The following is a 17,199-nucleotide window of genomic DNA, read 5'->3' on the forward strand; positions in this document are numbered from 1 at the left end:
TTGGAGTCAATCAGCAGAGATCGAAAATTCTGTTGTCACCAAGTAGGCGCGGACTGTACTACTCTTAGATGGCAACTAAACCTAGCCAGTTTGTAGGCACGGTTGCTACATTGCAGGCGCATGATGCCCCTGTCATGTGGCAACCATGACTTGCGTGTTTGTCATTTCGGTTGCCATGTCGTAGGCGCATGGGGATGCCCCTGTAATGCGGCAACCGTTACTAGCCTGCTTATCGTTTCGGTTGCCTTTCCGTAGGCGTAGATGTGCCCCTGTTATGCGGCAACGTATGTTAACCGGTTTGTCGGTTCGGTTGCCATCTCGTAGATGCAGAGGTACTTTTATCATGCAGCAACCTCTCTAGCTATTTTGCAAGTTCGGTTGTCATCTCTAAGTTGTCGCGTGTTCGATTTCACAACTACTACGTTGTGAAAAATAATGAAGAATGTAATATTTACCTACCTTTCTCTTCTTGTCACATTCTTCTCCAATTATGTACTTGTTTTCTTATATACTTATACTTTATATTTGTTCATTAATTATATCAATTTTCGAAACTATATAAAATAAAAGTAACAAGTGAATGATGAATAAGAATAAAGGATATCTTTCTTCGAAGGAAGAGTGTAGCCTTTATTTTAAAAGATACTTCTCCAGCTCTCTTTTTGTTTTTAAAATACAATTATTATGTAATAAGTATACGTATAATAATTACGAAATAGGTATAATTACTCAAATATTACAAACTCAGTTATCACAGAATAAACCAGAATTAAATTAGAACAAGTCTAATCGTGTTTCTTATTAGCCGATCTTACAGAACGATTATTATGCTGAATAATTTCGTGACAACCAAACGATCATTAATTCCTAAGTGGTTAATCAAGTAACATTATCCAACGTGTAAAAGGTGTAAGTGGTAAAAAGCAATAATACGGAAGAATTCGTAATAACATATATTCTATGTAACACAATACTTACATAGGTCACATATATGTATATATATATGCATATATATAATAATCGTTCGTTATTATATATACAATATATAAGAATTAATAAAATATAATGTTTAATAATGTTAATCGTATGACTACAATATATTATTATCTCGTTCTTGTTTTTTTTTTTCATCATCGTCATCGTCGTCGTCGTCGTCGATTGTTCACCTACTTTCTACAATTTATATCGATTTATATATATATATTTATTTATTTACTTATTTATAATAACAATAATGATCTCAAAAGGCTGATACAATATTCGGCTAGCGTATGGATAGCTTGAGATTTCTTATTCGTAATTATATATTTTCTTTATGTTTTCCTTATAATACAATGGGATTCGTTTCTTGAACCACAACGCCACCATCTTACTTGTTCCTTAGTTCTCTGTATGTATTTATATCGCTATACTGCTAGTATGTTTTTCTTTCACTGTCGTTACGCTGCAATTACGTTCGACGTAATAGTAAATACAGATTTAAATACAGGTGTTTCCGTTCTCGATGAAATATACTTAACCCTTTTTTAAATGTACTGGAATCAGACAATCCGAACCCCAAAGAGTCGTAACGCGCAGTTACGTCACTTCTTACAATTGTTTCGTGCATGAAAATATATGTATGCCACCGGGGATCAATTATTCCACCTATAATCGCACACTATAGTTCGAGGTTGGGTTCCTCGGCACCCGATTGGTCGGGTAATTGAAACCTCTTACGGTGTTGATATTAATTGAACGTTCTAGAAAATCTCTCGCGCGATTTCTGCCTTAAATTGACTTGAAATATTTAAATCACTGCACTGTCGACTGATGCCAGTTAATTTATTTTAGCTAACGTAATCGAAGTATCTAACACACTCTTCGAATTGATTCAGCCACCAACGATTTTTGCGATAAAGATCGGAAACCATTGCAAACAATGGCGACGTGGGAGGTTCGGAGTTGCTTGACTCGTTGTTAGTTTGGGTTAAAAATAATAATTCTCTAGAGTTTAAATAATAAATAGAGAAGTAAACGGTACAAAAGTACCAGAGCACAGGCTGTATTGCGCAATACCGCCTAAATATGTCTTAATTAATATATCGATGAGACTCTCAGCAATATATACCGATTAGAAATACAACACTATTCCTAGACGTGTATTGCTTGATAATATTATGCATGGATACCTGGAACCCTGAAATACTACAGTGGGGCCCCGTACTCCTCGATCGTGTTTGTTTCAGCCACTTCTGAAAGATGGTAGTTCGTTATTTATGCTTTCCAGTGGTCACTTAACCGATCCAGTAAGAAATTTTAGCTCGCTGGAATTGGCTATGTTCCTTATTCCCAAATAAACTGTGCTTTTATATATCGTTATGGTTGACGGTGTACAGTTCCCCCAAGTATAGCGTCGACAAGATTGCCTACAGGTGTAGGGGGCTGTTATAAATTGAATTCATCGAAATATAGAGCGAAACAAGACTGCTTTCTTCATTGTGGCCAAGTACCACTGATGGCCGAGCGATTACTGAATACAGGTAACGACGTCGTTAACGATCAAGTCATCGAACGTATGAAACATAACTTTCTCTTTTTATACTCTTGATTGCCATCGAGGGAAAAAAGTCTTCCATCTAGCATTCGCTTGGTTGTTCCGTGATTTGGGGTAGTGTAGGCCCGTTACAGCAAACTTATTGCGTTTACAACGGACGCGTTCCGTAGTTTGTTGCGATTCATCGACGTCGTTTCAACGATCTGTGTGTGCCTTTTGCCCGAACGACAAAACGATCGTCAAACAATAACGCTGCGAATGTTCCGGGTGAGCACGAAAGATCGTTTCATGCGATAAGATTTTGGCGACAACGCTCCTTCGACCGTTTCCTCCCATAGTTCTTTTGTGCTGTATTTCGTTTGCACGCATCGAAAACGGGATGCGTATCAAAACACGGGACACCTATTGCTATTAGTGTATTGCAAACATGGTCACAACCCTCGACGGGGTTTTCGATAGGTCGATTACAACAGCGACGATATTAACCACTAATTGATATTTCGCTGTTCAGAGCTGGGGCGTTATCCGGATAATCGTTTGGATGAATCTTATGGTCGAATCTATTTGTTCGGATGGTCGTTATTCGATATTCGCAGTGTTCGTTGGCGAGTCAAGTTTTATCTAGACGAGACTTCTATTTGCCGCTATTTGATTAGCGGCTGTATGTGGATAAAAGTTCATCCAGGTAAAGCGTTTATTCGTTATTTGTTGCCTAGATGAAAACGTGCCCAACTCTGTCGCTGTTCCAGTAATTCGCCAATTACCGTGCGATCGGATCACCGTATCGAGATAAATTTCTAACAAACGGCTTCGCGTTAAATATATCGTACGATAGCATCGTAGTGGTGTTGAAAAATCGCTCTTCGACGAGCATATAATTTACATATGTATCATGTATGTACAGTTTTCGAGTCGAATCTTGACAGAATACGGGCGTCGGAAGCGTCAGCCAGCTGTGGCTCTCGAAAGCCGCAATACGCGAAGCGCAGAGGTCTCTTCGGCAACGTTATATCTACGTTATCTAGGATCCAGTGGCGTAACTAAAGGCCCCGACCTAAGAGCCCTTAAATTCAAAGGGGCCTCGAATTTCTAACCAACAGAAATCAAACGTACCATTTTCTTAATCGTGTAAATATTTCACAGTAAACGTAAGTTAGTAAATAGTGAATACAGGGAAGTACTTACGAAAATTAAAAATCTTTACATTGATAAATAATAATTTTATTTTCGGCTAATACGATACAAGACCTAGAGGGAAGGATTGGCTACCCTCTGACAGGGTTCCATCATATATCTCAGCATACGAGCCCCGGAATCGCTAGCTACGCCACTGCTACAATCGGATCGAATTTGTTACGAGTAGAGATGAGCAAAATACTTGGAAAACGTACAATGAATTACGTTCCGCATTGAACGAATAAACACGTTTCCATTCGTTTATCCGTTAGGTTGTTCCAATCAAATTTTGCCCATCTCTACGTTAACGAGCACTCAGTATCGGATGGGATGCTTTCGGTACCTCGACCAAGCAGGATCGTAAAAGCAACGGATGGGCAACATTTTATCCGTTATTTTTTATCTACGTCAGAGGTTTTGCCCATCGCTGACGAAAGGACGCGTTCGTGTACATCGACGCGAGAAAATTTCGCTCGATAATTCGATCCTGATATGCTTTATTATCTAAAACTCCGCCTGTGCAACGCTGACAAAAACAGCATATCGCCACACAGTGCGAGTGTAAAACAGTCTTTGCGTAAAAGGAGTCTTCGTATGCGTGGCGCGCGCGTCGATGTTATGTACCCTAATATTCGTTATCTACTAAGGACAAATAAAAAAAACCTCGTCGCGGTCTATTTAATTAAAGTACTGCCCTCTTTTCCCGAAAACTTTTGTTTCAACGGTATTCGAGTAGTCGAGTACTCGAATCACAGTACTGCCTCGTTTCTTGAAAGCGGATCGGTGCCATCGGATTTCACAAATGGAGGCACGGTAGAGAATCGGTTCCTGGAACCAGCGAAGCTCAAAAAGGGCCGCTCGAATAGAGCAACGCGCTCTAATCACCGACACTTAATTACCTAGCTTAACTAGTTGCCTAAAGCGTTAGTATAACTAGCAGATGTTTTTAAAAAAAATAGCACGTTTCAGACGTTACTTACAATCGTAAATTTCGACTCGAAGCTCGACTCGTCTATGCTGCTCGCTTACGAAGAAACGTGAATGATGGGTGAATTTCAAGTATCTCTAACGCAGGCTTGTTCGATAAGCGAGGCGGTACTGTGGCAACGACGTCGCACGATCGAAATGTTCCTTGGAACGAAATTTCTGATCTTCGGCGCACGGAGAACTCCGACAAGGGGTTCTCAACTGAAACGTTTCAAAATTGCCGCCCACGATCGTGTATGCTCGAATATCTATGTGCATTGGGTGGTCCATCGAAAAGGAAACGTCTAATTATTCGTTTTTTTTCGAATTCGGATTTCGTAACGAATATTTGCGACGAATGCTAATGCGGAGAACATGCGAAAAACGAACGCACGAATTTAACACATTCGCAGACGCTGACGCGATCTCGCGTCGTTTTTAAATCTACGACACTTCCATGCTAATTTTATAATGAATTTGTTTACACGTTTTCGTTTTATATAAAATATGAAAAGCTTAAAAAGTGTGTGTTGCCCTGCTCTCGCTCTTAAGATACAAGTGTCTGTAGTAGTTGTGTTTAGTAAAGTTTATTCCTATAGTTATGAATTTGAAATGTCTTCCGATTCTCGTTCTTATTTTAATATCGAAAAACGCTAATACACTAATATTAATATTTTACTTTGCATAGGGGCATGCACTTTCTTTTATACAGTGTACATATTTTATATTCGCGTACGCCACAAGTGCGTAAAATCCACAGTCTGATCATTTCAAATAGTTACTCGTTTTCTCAACGAAAAATGATTTTTGGAAAGTGAACAATTAGAGGTATTTACTCTTTTTACTGGATCACCCTGCACGTGTCGTAAGCGACACCAACGACGTAAACGTGTCCCGGGAGAAGATATCAAAGTATACCGATGCTTTCTGTTTCCACCCTACGTGGTAGTGGTTAATAATATCCGGAATTTCGTTGCAACATTTTCTAATTTCTGTTTCTTTAATATAGTAACGATATTGCTACGATTAATTATTACACCGATGAAATATACAAGTCCGATGTTTCACGTCCAGAAGGAAGAATTATCAACGAAGATTTCTGTTAATTACTAAATACGTATTCCACGCTTTGACGGAATATTAAAATACACTTGTTGTTTAGTAATTAACAAGAGTGTTTTCAGCAAGCACAAACCTATGAAACTTTAATGAAACGTTGATATCGATTAGGGGCACTGTACTCTGACGAAATTGTCGCGTTTCGATTCGTAGTTTGTGCCCGTAGAAAATTCTCGAAAACTGTCTTTCTTTTCGCATGTTCGTTAAAACAATCGATACAAAATGATTTGTGTTCCAGTATAACTAATAGTTTCAAATTTTGTCCCGATTCGTGTGCCTTTTATTTTGAGCAAAAGGTTTGTTTTTTGTTTTCTTTTTTTCTTTTTTTTGTTGTACAAGTGGAGAAAGTACGATAAGACGTTGAAAATAATTGAATCGTTGAGAAGAACGTTGGTTTTTGCTTTCAAAGATTTTTAATATATTTCTACCGCACTTGTTAACAGTAATCTAATAACGTAGATATCGATCGTGTGCATGACATAAAGTAGTAATCGGGTAGAATCGTTTTAAAAGTTCGATCGGTCAGGGTTAGAGACGCCATTAAATTTAAAAAACGTTTCAATGATGTAGATTGAACAAATTTTTTATTCACACGGATGAATATCGGATGCTGCGATTATGTCTCATTATGGCACGAGTATTAAAGCACCTACGATAATAAACGTGTCTTAGCAATTTTTTTTTTACTTTTCCCTTTTTCTCTCTCTCTCTCTCTCTCTCTCTCTTTTTTTACTTTTTCTATATATTTCTCGATAAATTATATATACTTTTTGAGCAACGAAATAAATATTATGCAGTACACGATTGAAAGACTTTTGTCAGTCGAAATAAAAGTACGTCGATATTAATTCTAATCGTTAAATCGTCTACATTACTATCACAATAGAATATTAAATGTAATAATATACAACTACAATACACGTTTCCTTCTATTGCCTTGTCGATTACAGAAATAAAACTATGTACCTAATAAAGAAATATGATTCATTAAAAACAAAAGAAGTTACTTTAACGATAAAACCTAATAGCACGGCGATTGCGTTCACTTTACGATTATCTCTAATATTATATCCTCGTTTATTACTAAATCCTTTAATTTACTTCCTAAAAATGGAATTTATAACACTCCGAAGAGCTAATAAATTTTTCTGAAACAGTTAAACAACGAAGTTTACGCGATAAATGTTAAATAAAAGAAATCTACCGCCTGATTGACCTTCGCAACAGATGTTCATCAATTTCTACAATCGATGACCCTACGCACTCCTAAAATAAATAAATATACGTATAAGATTTATTTGTTTTAAGAAACCTCGATAAGATTGTTTTTGCCTCGCAAATTCGAAACGACGTAAACAATATAACATGTACGGATAAGATGAGAATCAACAAGTTCGATACGCTTTTGTCAGACAGGTTTATTACCATGAGGAGTCCGTCGATTAAATTTACACTCGAATTGCGATCAACTTCATACATCGTAATATTCCTTCCTTCAGTCGCGTATGTACGTTATGAATAATTGAGTGTCGAGTAATGTGACATAATCGCAGCGTTTACATCCTACGATGCGTCAGTTGTCGATAAATAGAAGCGTCTGCAGCGATCTACGGACAGAAACAGGGCCGGATTGAAACGTGAGGCGTTAGGGGGCTGCCGTAAACGTTCGGGAATCTCCCAGATCGATCTCTATTTACCCATTTATTTTTTGAATAAATCACGTAGAGTGATATTTTTGAATTTTAACCATTAGTTTCGTAAAAATAATTCTACCGCAATTTGTTGTATCGGATTGGGGGGTTAGAAGGCAGAGTTGGACAGAGATGGTTGGTTTCATTCGTGACTTGTTGCACGAATAAAGTTTTGCTCGTCCCTGTCGAGGCGCCCCCAGTCAGCCCCAGGGTTCGAAATGTGCTTAATCCGGCACTGGACAGAAATGTTCGATAAGAGTCGCTCGTCTCAAACGTCGCGCCAGCCTTCGTCCGTATCGGAGTATTGCGTAATACTAAACGTCCTCTAAACGCAATTCGACAATAAGGATCGTTCGCGTTCAACGATCGCTTAAACGTTTGCTGTTAGCGACGCTGGGTATATAATAGCTTTTTAAAAATGATGATAATGACGATGACGATGGTAATAATAATAATTAATAAAAATTAATAATTAATAATGGTAATAATATAATATAATAATTATATAATATAATATAATATAATATAATAATAATAATAATAATAATATATATATATATATATATAATATAATATATATATATATATAATATACTATTAATAATATGTCTTTGCTTTGTGCGATCGACCGAGGGCAAACTTAGGCGACCCGGGCAAGGATACTTTAAATTGATCCGAGATCAATTTCATCGCTTGCCGCCTGTCGCAGTCTATTTGCGTCGCTTGCGACTAGCGATGGGACCGAGACGTGTTTAGATATACTATCGTGGTTAGAAATTGATTTAATCGGATCAATCCACCGAGTGGAATGATTACGAACGATACCTATTGAAACACGCGACTTGCATCGATGCCTATTACGTAGTTACATCGAGTTCGATACCTTTGTACACTTTCGCCCGATAGCGCTATTCGAATATAACGGTTTTGTTTCAATTATTTAAACTCTTAACCGTTCACTGAGACGATGTAAACAAGTGGCCCGTGCGCGTACAGTTACCCTCGAACCTATATGGCGATCATTCTATTTGATGCTTTTTTTGTATTCACTCGTCGACACAGTAAAATGATTGCTATTTATATATGCGTAAATAGAAATTTGTATAAATCCTATCCTGTCTGTATCTATTCGGGGCACAGCCCACGGTTGTTTCGTCCCTGTCGCGACCACGTGGCTCTGCTTAGCCGGTTTCACCTTCTCAGTGGACCAGTTGCGTATTTCACTAACACCAATGGCTCTACTCCTATACCTGTCGCATACTCGATACTTTACGTATCTGTCTGTATCGGTATCGAGCGTGTCATTGGTCCGGTCCCATCGCTATTAGCGACGTTTAACAGGTACATGCAATAAACTTCGTCGCTCGAAGATGTGTCGCTGCTACGACTATTTTAAGCTTTGCAACGGCGCGACCCAGGTCGACCGCACGATCAAAAATTGCATTTCATTAAATCGATATGAGATCGTTTTGGTATGATAATCCCGGCCATTACTTTCCGCGGCGTTATTTTACCTTCCAAATCTCGGCGATCGTGCTGAACAGAGCCCTAGATTGATATCCAGTGGGCGATCGCTGTCTCTGTCGTTTCGATATATACATTATGTATGTACATATATAGGATTTTGATCGCCCCTAATTGGCTCGCTTGTCGAATCGATCGAATGTTCGGTTTAATACGCGCGGGACTATGCTCTGCACTCGATGACAGAATTGCCGACCGCGGTGATTCCTCGCGCGAGCATGCGCAATCTCTCGCGCACGATTTGCGCTCACGGGATCGCTCTACTGGTCGCTGTGTTGGGCAAAGTAACGATTGATTAAAAAATAGTCAGACACGATTAAAAAGATTATTGGTCTCCGATTCGAAGATTACAGACAGATTTGTTTGCAGAATCTCGTCCTTTAACTTTTTCAGGGACAAATTTGTTAAATATAAAATAAATATAAAATCATCGATCGATCTAGCAATTGCAAAGCAGTCACTGCCCAACATCGTACCATGCGCGGTACAAGAATGTTCGATTTCGAATCAATTCTCTAGAATCTTCGTTCAATAAATCTCATTTAAATATTCAATTTTATACAAACAATTCTTTTACTTTTAAGACTTAAATCTACGAGTCAAAATCAACTATCCGATAAATTTCCAGTTACTTCGATTCGAGATCTCTATACCCGATTCTTTCGCAAAACGTGGCATCCCGAGCGAGAGATCGTCGCGCGAAGAGATCACGACGCTGATCGACGGGGTCGTCGATCGAACGTACGACGCGATCATTTGTCCTGGCAACGCTGTCGAATGCGCGAACGATTTAATTGGCTACTGTCTCGTTCGGAGGATAGTCGGCGTGAGATTGATTATTTGGGCCTAGATTTGTCACCGGCGTTTTGAACGTTTTCAGGCGACCTATTTAAATGCGATATATATTTTATACAATATAACGCGAGTCCTCGACTCGATGCAACGAATTCGACTAAGTAATATTGACGTTCACTTCGCGAGAAGATACGTTATGAAATATAATTTCAGTGCCTATAGGTCGGCCATCGCGATCGGAAGTCAATAAGAACTGTTTTCTTTTTTGCCTCGATCGGGAATGGCCCGCCATTTTGTTTCTCGTTATGAAATAAACCTGAGGTATCTTTAAGTCTGTAAAGCTTCCGTTACGAATCTTTAAGTTCTCGTTCTCTTTCCGTTCTCTCGCGTGGTCCACCGCAGCGATGGGCAAAACTTTGCGCTTGTATATTATTCTTTTGTCAATTACAATTGTCTAATTATGAATCTCGAAATGACATTGTTTAGATACAATGAAAATTATGATGGGATTGTAACATTGAATTACGTTTCACTTAAAATAATACAAGCTCATCCGAATAAGTTCTTACTATTTAGAGACAAAATTTTCGCCCATCTCCGATTCGATGTTCCGCATTTTTTGCCCGTTCTCATTCGCGTTTCGATTTTTCCAAGTGTCACTTCACGATAAGAGTACCAGAGAATATTTGGCATTTCGAATGGCACAATCGTTAACCTTGTACTGTGGTGTCCACGCAGTGCCTGTACTTGAATCCCCCGCCAAAATTCTCTTGGCTATTCAAAATTCTCGGTTATTCAGGCTCGTACACAAGCGTAACAGTGAACCGTTCGGATGCTGTTCGTTTCAAAGTTTCTTTCCCGTATGGATACAAGAAAAATAAAGATTCCGTTTGACGGGCGCCGATTAATACTGCTTACCTTGTCGTAAGCAAGGAGGATATTCGTAAACTTGTTTAAGCATCGATGAGAAATACTTTGGTAATTGTAATCATTGTTTTTGCAAGATGAAACTAAAGTCGAAATGTAGCTTCGTAGCGTAGCGCCCCGAAATCGATAACATTTTACATACAGAGAAATAAAAATATTTTGAATCCACCGATTTAAACGTGGAACAGTGTCACGAAAAATCATCAAAAAATGTACGAATCTGGCATAACTTTTTCGTTGGCGGTATTATTCGGCGCTCCACGGCGATTGTTCCGGAAATTGCTCACGCCGCCGATTCAAACTGTACGCTCTAGAAACCATTTCTGATGACAATTTTGATCCTACAGAAGGAACCTATTTGGACGGCAATTACTTTCTATTCTATACACGCGCGTTCGACCTTTCGATTAAAATTTTTCTCTCTCTTTTTTTTACATCGAACAAGAAAAATGTTTCGCGATGGTTCGCGACGAATCGTCCCGCTCTCGAGCGGTCAGCGGGCTCCCCGTTCGTTATTGCAACAATTTACGATGGTGCTCGATTCCAGGACTTGGCTGGGTTCTTGCGTTCGATCGAGGACAATGACATCTCGGTATAAATACTTTCAAGCGTACGCGAAACCCTTTCTCTCCCGATTCGTTGGAATTTTGCACCCAAACAGAGGAAAAATAAAAGATCGTCCAAGTACGCGAGACAAACATGAATGAAAATCCGTGCGAGTTACGATCGAGGCCCCCTCCTCGGATCGATGGATTTTTCACAGAAATGGGCAAAATTAGTAAAACGAGAGTATAAGTAATTGTTTTATGTTTCGGAATCCTTAACTGGAGAATGGAATATTTTTAAGTATTCGTTCGTCCGCTGTGAAAAATAAACTTTTGCCCATCCCTGGAAAGGAGCCCGGTGGATAAAACACGATCGAAGACACGACTTCTTTGGTATGAGTAAAACTGAATGTTGCAAAGAAAAGAAAAAGAAAAATCTGTAACACCGTCGCGGTAATAATCGACAATCAAAATTTACAGCCTCGATATAACATGCGTATGTTAATGAACTGTACGCTTGATTTTGAGATTGCACGTTTCGACCTTCATTTTTGTACGTTCAAGCCTTTCCGTTAGATGTAATCGAAGACGGTCTGAATTTCGTAATTGACGTTACCCTGTTACCCCCTGCCCCCCCACCCCGCGTTTGTTCAAACGAATCTCTTACTCTCAGTGACGTTATCGTTGCACGGTTACGATTCCTTAATTACGATTAAATATCGACACGCGTACGCGAGATTAACGGTTAAAATTATGCGAGAAAACGTATAGACTGCGCTATCGGTAAAATTGTACTAGAAGATGAGCATCGATCAACATGATGGAAGGAGTTCTCCTCTCGAGGATACGAAAAACGATTTCTACGTAACCTATAGTCTTTGAAATACCCTTCTCGAATTTTCCGCTTATCCGTTACGAAGAAGCAAATAGTATTAATAAGAATAATATTAATAGTAACAATAATAATAAAGAATCGTTTAAATTTGACGACGAGACAACCGGGCGATCGATTATCGCGCATCTTTCGTCCTCGTCGCAAAAGTCCATCGAGATCAAATGCTTCCCGCCCTCCATTTTTTTTTGTCTGCAGCCCATTTTATAAATAATTCTAGTAGCCGCATCGGGAGTCATAGAGGCGAGGATTTATCTATACGCAAGAGTTCTATACAAATTCGAACAGAATTTCGAAAGAATAAGAGTCAACTACACGTTTAGAATATATATTTACACTTGGACGAGTTCGGACGTGTCGACTGTTTATTATTTATTGTCTCTCGAGTTTAACATTTAACGATTTCGATGAATTAAGTATAGGTCTCATTGTTTAACATTAGAACTACCGAGGTCCACGCGCATCCTTGTAATTAAAGGAAGGAGAAGCGAAATAATTAACAAAATTAATTGTCTCTAAAAATTGGAGTAAGACCATAGTTGATAGTTGAGTGATTCGAACGAGTTCGATGTGGTAGTTTTAGTGTCAACAGTTTTTAGATAGAACCTGTATACAATAGGTCTGATACTCTAGATCGATTAATATATTCTAATTAAAATGCAGTTGTAGGATAAATCGTCACGTCTGCGACCCCCTGTACGAGTTACAGGATCGAAAACGAGAAAGGTGCACGTTCAATGAACGTTCGGCTACAGAAGCGCCCAGCCACGGGCTCTACAAACGGATTTGTTTGTATAATACGCGTACGCACAATACCTCAGGGAGAGATCCTCTGGCCTGGATCCCGCCCCGTTCGGTACGATCGATCGATTCAACTGCGAGGCCTCTTGTCGTCTCGTGCACGCAGCTCCTTTGTTGGCGAACACGGTCTTAGGTCGTCGAGAGAGGCTGGCGAGCCCTGACTGGCGAAACTATTCGATCGGCGATGGAATCGCACCGATTTTTACATTTAACGATGGTACACTATAAGATTAACAGAAATATAATTTTCTTTTCAACCGTTAATTCTCTGTTCAAAAATATTTTACACTCTCCAAGACTACTTTTGTTCGGAGACCAAGAAATTTTCCAAAGCAACTTTCGATGAAATTTTCGTGGCTATTAGAACGAACACTTTTTGTATAAAAATCAATGCAATTTCATTTTGGAACAGTCTTGCCAGCGAGCCCCAACAGGCGACGTGAAAACGGCTGCGTGCGCACGCAACTTTGAACGATAATCGTTTTCGTGTTTTTCATCTTTTTTTCATTTCTTTTTTCTTCTTACTTTTTCATAACGTTTTCGCGCGTGATCTCTTCCATCGCTTCGTATTGAATTATTTATCTGGCAGTATAATAATTGGTGTATAAAATTTTGTTTCCTCTGTTTTCATCCGTGCGTTAATTCTCCCAATCCCGAATTTCGCACGTTTCCTTATATATCACCCGCTTAATTCATTTATTTATTTATTTTTTTAATATTCGTCATCAGCCTCGTCGGCTGATGACGATTAATATCCGATAAAATTTAGAGAAAATATCACAATTAGCCCTGTTCGACGCAATATTCGTTCAACTTGCCCGCCTGCGTCCTTCCAGGAAGAACATCGGTCAAACCGAATTTTTCGAACGTGTTCGGTCCCCTTCCTGTCGTCCGAGGCGCGATTGTCGCGCGAGTATTGCTAAGAGAAATATCAGATACTCCTCTCGACTCTTTATTGCATGATTGTATATCATCTTTCGGAAAAAAGATTTTGTTAACGAACAAGAATCAACCCGCCGTATTGTCAACGATAATTAAAAAAATAGCTTCGAAAGTTCATTAAAAATAAATAACTGCATAAAAGTTCATCTGGTTAAAAATAATGTAAAAATCAACCTGAAAAACGGGACGTATCACATTATTCGCGATAAATATTCTAGCAAATGTTACTCACTTACTAGTGTACGTGTCTTTAAACGTGTAAATTAAAAATGAATATAAATAAAACTTGGTAGGCGAAGTAATTAAAACGTATAAAACAAACCGTTTCGTTTTCTAGATGGAGCGTCTCCTAAGGAGTTTGAATTCCACCGCGGCGGAGGATTACCTGAGACTAATTTCTCTTACTCCCTGCAATGCTCGCGGTCGCGAGGGCAATGCGCGCGCATCGAAGGCGATGGCGCTCTTCCGTCGGACGAAGGAAGAACCAGAGATGGGCAAAATGCTCTAGCAGATAGAAATTTCGGTTAAGAAGCTAAACAACCTTCGATCAGTCATTTGTTCGACGAAAAATTGCCAATCGAAATCAAAGTATCGAATAAATCGTTGCGCAGCGTTTCCGTTCGCCGAATAAGATTCTGCCCATCTCTGAGGAAGACCCAATCCAATGACCTAAGAGTCGGTTCGGGAACCAGCACATATCGAGAGGGACATGCGTGCTCGCCGGACATCGAGCGAGCGCGTAATCTCTTCTAACGTACCGAACCAAAAAGATTTCGTCTGGCGTGACGGGAACGAGGGTCCGAACGTGTCCTGCACCCTCGTACGGTTAGAGATAAAGGGATAGAGAGTGTGAGAGAGGCAGAGACAAGCGCAACAGTCTAAAGGGACGCCTCGTTCCGTACGCCAAAGCAATTATTCGCTATCTACTAATCGAAACCTCTTTTTTAATTTACGGCTAAAAATGACCCTACCGGAGTTTGCCAAATGCCAAATACGAGCGACAAGGAAAATCGTTCGACAATCGGTCAACGATCCATGCGTCCAAAATTCTCTCTCGGCTCTTGTTCACCGACGGCGAGCAGTCGACGCCTCCTCCAATCTTGCTACGCGAAATTTAATCGGCTTTCTCCAACCGTCCGCCATCCGTCATGGGATTGACGTTTCTCGACGAAACTCGTTGCCCCCTTAATTTTTTTCATTTCTTTAGTCCACTCACCCACCCGTCGTGGATATTCCCAAGAAACACACGACCGACGGGGAAACAAGAAGAATACACAGGAGGAGGTTGCTTGTATCATTCTGTTGCGGTTCGTGGAGCGACAGAGCGAACTGCGAGCCCCCTGTTCTTGGAAGATGGTGGCCGATAAATAGGGTACCACCTCCTCTTCCCGTACACGCTGCAACCAACGGTGGTTCAGGCGATCGGAGGTCCTCGTCGCGTTTGTCGCGTGACAACGACGACGACGACGACGATCGATCGGAAATTGGCAATTGGCAGTTGGTGACAAGTGTTCGTTTTTTTTTTTTGTTGTAGGTTATTTTGTTTTCGTTCTCATTTTTAACGTAGCATTGGCAAACTCTGGGGTCGGCACGGCGACAATCTCCGCTCGCGGACGTACGAGCGGGTCGATCCCTTGGCCTAGTCGCCGAAACGGCTGCAGGCCTTCTTCCATTTGCACTGTGTGCACCAAAGGTCCCGATGCTCCATACCGTAGACCTTGCGGCACTTCTTCGTCTCGCCGCGTATTCGACGCGGCGAGGACGGCATCTTGCCCGTGGACACCGTCAGCAGGCCCATGTTCTGTTGGTACGCCTGGAACGGCCGGGGCGACAGCTTTATGTGTTTGATAGGTGTGCCCTGTTCAACAGATAGAGTAGGCTGGATTAATAGAACAAACCCTTTCGAGGCATTGCGCGCTGAATTTAAATAAAGAGTCGTAGAAGTTGAGTAAAGATCTACACCCTGAAGAGGGATTAAATTCAAATAGAAAGTAAAGAAAAGAACTCTGCTATAGCAGCCAGTAGGATAGCACGTTTAATGCTAGTAGCTAAACTATTTAATATTGCACAAGGTCAAGCATGGATCAAAGATTTGTTTACTATCCATCTACGAAGCTCGTTTAAAATCAGTGCTCAACACTTGACACGACGCTCTCGTTAGGTACTACAAGGAGAAAGAAGTATCAGTCTTCGCGATGTCTACATTTTACCGAAACAATGCGCCATCAAGCACTCTCGTGTAATGGTTACAATACTAGAGTACAACTGACCCCAAAGAAAGTTCCCAACAGTGAACGTGTGAGCCTAGAACCGATCTTTCTTTCTCCCAACGATACATCCCGCACACGTACCGGGGATTGCGAAATGGTGAACGCCGTGTTCCGTTCCCGGATTCCCACCAGCACGTTCTCAGCGTTGTTCGTCGCCGGGGCCGCCTCCAGACGAAGCTGCTTCTGGTACTCCGGATCCTCGTGAGGGGGCCTGGCCATGTCCCGGTGGGACATCGTCGGCGGCGAGCTCATGTGATCCATCGCGACTTCTTGATAGTAGAACTCCTCCTCGTGATCGGACATGTCGTCGCTATCGTTGCCTTTCGATATTTTCGGCCTGCGAAAACCAGAGTGACTATCGGTTAAAATTGGCCAGTTAAGACGCTCGTGTCTATTTATATAAACACGGTGGAAAGAAATTTTTGGGCCAACCTAACGTAATATACGGAACTGAATTCTCACCGACGCGAATTTATCTTATCGAGACGGTTCAAGGTTAATCGTCTCGCACGGCCTCGTAACCGGTCACGATATACGTACGCCAGCACGAGGATTTTCACGAGACTTGTTGCGTCTTGCGACTTACCCCAAGTGCGATTGGCGCACGTGCTCCTCGATCAGCGCTACGGTGGTTTTGATCTCCAGACATCCTTTCCATATGCATTTGAACACCACCGCCGCATTTGGCTGAAACCAGAAAGAAAAACGTGATGGATAGATTCGGATGGTCGATGATCATTGATCCGAATCGGGGACAAATGGTCTTAGAGGGTCTGAATGAACGCGATGGACCTCTCGAGTGGAAACTGTCTTTTAGAAGACGAAAACGGTGTTATCTCTTTGAGCTCTTAAAGGGTTTATTCTCTTTCCTGGTTATTATTACTTCAAAATCCCCCTTGTAAGTCGGATTGCTGAAGGTTTTGATCCGTGGAGCCCGTTCAAAGGTAGATTAACATTCCAGCCAGTAGATGGCAGATCTCTCCAATGGACGAGTCGGATTTAAAGATTTCTCGCG

At 40.7% G+C, this 17,199-nt stretch overlaps 1 protein-coding gene across 2 annotated transcripts in view; it reads right to left on the bottom strand.

The window, feature by feature from the left end:
• The window catches only part of LOC128881516 (zinc finger protein 395), a 97,401-nt gene that overhangs the window by 1,296 nt on the left and 78,906 nt on the right, over nt 1–17,199 (bottom strand). Inside the window, exons 6-8 of one of the 2 annotated variants that reach the window (XR_008458096.1) lie at nt 16,771–16,871; nt 16,266–16,521; nt 14,886–15,772 (exon numbers count right to left, since the gene is read on the bottom strand). Coding sequence is in view for 1 of the 2 variants with exons in the window: in XM_054132635.1 (XP_053988610.1) it covers nt 15,554–15,772; nt 16,266–16,521; nt 16,771–16,871 (576 nt within the window). In the remaining variant the exon portion in view is untranslated. Of the gene's footprint in view, nt 1–3,741; nt 15,773–16,265; nt 16,522–16,770; nt 16,872–17,199 lie in introns of those variants that run through there. The other variant, XM_054132635.1, reaches the window with a different exon arrangement.

Source organism: Hylaeus volcanicus, chromosome 8 (assembly GCF_026283585.1).
Source record: "Hylaeus volcanicus isolate JK05 chromosome 8, UHH_iyHylVolc1.0_haploid, whole genome shotgun sequence".
Classification (NCBI taxonomy): Eukaryota; Metazoa; Arthropoda; class Insecta; order Hymenoptera; family Colletidae; genus Hylaeus; species Hylaeus volcanicus.